General features: G+C 61.9%; 1 protein-coding gene across 1 annotated transcript in view; it reads left to right on the top strand.

Moving 5' to 3' along the window:
• GLB1L (galactosidase beta 1 like) overlaps positions 1–2400 on the top strand; it is a 5385-nt gene extending 2985 nt beyond the window's left edge. The window contains exons 7-14 of the mRNA XM_010164645.1: positions 55–95; positions 382–500; positions 640–714; positions 793–882; positions 1021–1134; positions 1428–1559; positions 1892–2107; positions 2182–2400. Coding sequence (XP_010162947.1) covers positions 55–95; positions 382–500; positions 640–714; positions 793–882; positions 1021–1134; positions 1428–1559; positions 1892–2107; positions 2182–2400 — 1006 coding nt within the window. The remainder of the gene's footprint in view (positions 1–54; positions 96–381; positions 501–639; positions 715–792; positions 883–1020; positions 1135–1427; positions 1560–1891; positions 2108–2181) is intronic.
• The last annotated feature ends 741 nt before the right edge of the window (positions 2401–3141 follow it).

Genomic DNA, 3141 nt, shown 5'->3' with positions numbered 1-3141 from the left:
CCCTCCCATCTGCCAGCATTGGGTGCTGACGGGGCTCTCTGGGGTGTCCTGTAGGTACATGTTCCACGGGGGGACAAACTTTGCCTACTGGAGTGGTGAGTAGGGCCCTGCCCGGGGGAGGAGGGGCACACTGCAGGGCTTTCCTTGGCTGTCCCCAGGCAGCCTGCTTCAGGCTCCTGTCCCATGGGGCAGGCTAACACATACCCAAGGGCCCCTGAACCCAATCTTATCCCCCTTCTGGGAACTCCTTTTGTCCCCAGGCAGGGGCTCCCAGTTCTGTGTCATGCCCTCCCATTGCATTGCAGCTAGCCTGGGGCTGGGTTTCATGCCCTGGGCTCTGCCAGAGCCCCTTCCTCCAGCTCCCATTGCTTCCCCGGCCAGGTGCTGACTTCAAGGACCAGTACAAACCAGTGACCACCAGCTATGACTATGATGCCCCCCTCTCGGAGGCAGGAGACCCCACTGAGAAACTGTTTGCCATCCGCACGGTCATCAGCAAGGTGCTGAGCCTGGCAGGAGGCGGGGGACAGCACTGGGCACTGCTGTCTGGGCCAGGGAAGAGGGGGACGCAGAGGGACCTGGCAGGACAGGGGACGTTCCCTCTTTGCTCCGGAGGGCAGCTGACAGTTTGCTGTTCAGTTCCAGCCCCTGCCAGTTGGTCCGATGCCACCTGCCACCCCCAAGTACGCCTATGGCTGGGTGGCCCTGCGGAAGGTGAGTGCCTGTCCCGACGGCTGTGCTGCCCCTGCCTGGCACTGCCCGGCTGCCCTGTGTCCGTCCCTCTCTTTGCAGTATGCCAACCTCCTGGATGCCTTGGATGTACTGTGCCCCTCTGGGCCCATCCAGAGCCAGTTCCCCCTCACCTTTGAGGCCATAAAGCAGGTGAGAGGCTGGGTGCAGTGGGGGACACTGGGGGAGATGCTCCCAGGCTTGTCTGCTCTGCCCTGGCTCCAGGGTGGAGGAGCAGAGCTTGTCTCCAGCCCCATTTCCCTCTCCATGCCACTCGTCTGTGTCCTGCAGGCCCATGGCTTTGTGGTGTACCGCACACAGCTGCCCCGGGACGTCCTGCACCCAGCCACCCTGCGTGCTCCTCCCCACAGCGTCTGCGACCGCGGCTATGTGATGCTGCAGCAGGTGAGCTGGGAGCACACCCATCCCTGGCCCAGCGCTTGAGAGGGCTGTGGGACCTGCTGGCAGTGGGGCCGTGCCATTCCAGGGTCTTGGGGGACAGCCAGGGTGCTGAGAGCCACACTGAGCCCTGGTGGGGTAGCTGTTTTGGCCCAAGTTTGTCCTTTCTGGGGGCAGAGGGCAGCCCTGGGCCAGCTCTGGGGGGACAGGTAGTGGGATACTATGCTGGCAGGCTGCTGGCAGCGTTCAGGGCAGTGGGATCTGGGCATGGTGCAGCAGCACTGACCCTGTGGCTGCAGGAGTACCAGGGGACACTGGAGCGGGATGGGCAGACAATGCTGCGTGTGACAGGCAGGGCAGGGGACACCCTGGATGTGCTCCTGGAGAACATGGGCAGGATCAGCTTCGGGGCCAACATCAGTGACTTCAAGGTGAGAGGAGGGTGCTCTGGGGATTTGGAGGGAATGGCCTGACCGCCTGTGTGGCCAAACACCCCCTCTCCTGCCATGGCAGGGCCACCCCACAGCTGCTCCCTGGTTCATTTCACACCACCCCCTGGCAAACCTGGCAGGACCAGGATAAGGCTGTGAGATCGCACCCCTCTCTCCCACTTATGCTGCCACGCCAGCCAGGGCAGCGCAGCCCCTTGCAGGGAATCCCATCCCACCTTCACTGCTGCGAGGGGACGTGCCCTGGGGAAATCAAGCATCCTTGTGCTGGTGGCAGACCCTGCTGCCTCATTTTCCCTCATGTTCCATCTCAGGGCTTGCTGGGGAACCTCTCCTTGGACTCCAGCCCTCTCAGCAACTGGCTGATCTACCCCCTGGCCATAGACACTGCCATCCAGCAGGGCTGGCCCCATGCTGCCCTGCCGAAATCAAGCAGCGGGGGCAGAGCAGGGCCAGCCTTCTACACTGGGACCTTTGAGACCCCTGGCATCGCCTGGGACACCTTTGTGAAGTTCCCAGGCTGGAGCAAGGTAAGGCAATGCACAGCCAGGAGAGGGGGTGAGGGTGGAGTGGAATGCAGCTCAGTCCTGTCTCCATCTTCCAGGGCCAGCTGTGGATAAACGGCTTCAACCTGGGCCGGTACTGGCCCCGCCGTGGGCCCCAGCAGACCCTCTTTGTGCCCGGCTCGATGCTGCGTGTTGGTCACCCCAACAACATCACAGTGCTGGAGCTGGAGGGGGCACCCCTCGCCCCCTTCCTGCTCTTCCTCAACCAACCTCTTTTCAACAAGACCCTCAGCCGCAGCACCGTGGCCACAGAATAAATGCAAGGCTGCTGGGCACTGGCATCCCTTGTGCTGGGGCTGCGGAGATGGCAGGGGGCTGGTGAAGAACAGGGGACAGCAGAGGGGCTGCAGGGCTCTAGGAAAGGGTCACACGTCCTGGTATGGACAACCAGAGCTCCTGCCCTCCTCTGGGGCCAGGCAGGGTCTGGGCTAAAGAAAAAGAGGCTCAGAATTGAACTTGTTTTGCATGTTAAATCCAAAGAGTTCCAGTGCTCATGCTGACGCCCCCCCCCGGGGGTCAAGGCACCTCTTTATTGACAATGCAGGCAGAGGAGGTAGTTGCTAACACAATATGTCTGAGACGCCGATGGCGTCCTAGAGAAAAGAGGGCAAAGCACAGCCCAGAGGATGCCCACAGGCACAGCTGCAGGCAGCTCAGGGCTGCAGGGTCTGGATATGTCAGGCAGCAAGCCTACAAGGAAGCTATGACAAAAGGCAGCAGCACGACACCCCAGCTGGAGCTGGGCCACAGAACAGTCCTGGCCTCTTAGATGAGTACCTAGGGACATCCTGGTTGTAATGTCCCCAGTCACCACCCACAGTGACGTTCTTGCCCTGAGCCTTGCCAGAGTTGCCCCCTGGAGTGACAGGGCCAGCTCTGTCCCTCTGAGCAGTGCTGCTCCACAGGCTCTCCCTCACTGCACAGCCAGTGCTGAGCTGTGTCTCCACCACATCGGTCCTTGGCAGGTGGCAGCAGTCCCCAGCCTTACGTGTGGCTGG

This window comes from Antrostomus carolinensis, unplaced genomic scaffold (genome assembly GCF_000700745.2).
Source record: "Antrostomus carolinensis isolate BGI_N321 unplaced genomic scaffold, ASM70074v2 scaffold29643, whole genome shotgun sequence".
In the NCBI taxonomy this organism is placed as follows: domain Eukaryota; kingdom Metazoa; phylum Chordata; class Aves; order Caprimulgiformes; family Caprimulgidae; genus Antrostomus; species Antrostomus carolinensis.
This window is presented reverse-complemented; position numbering and strand designations above follow the sequence as displayed.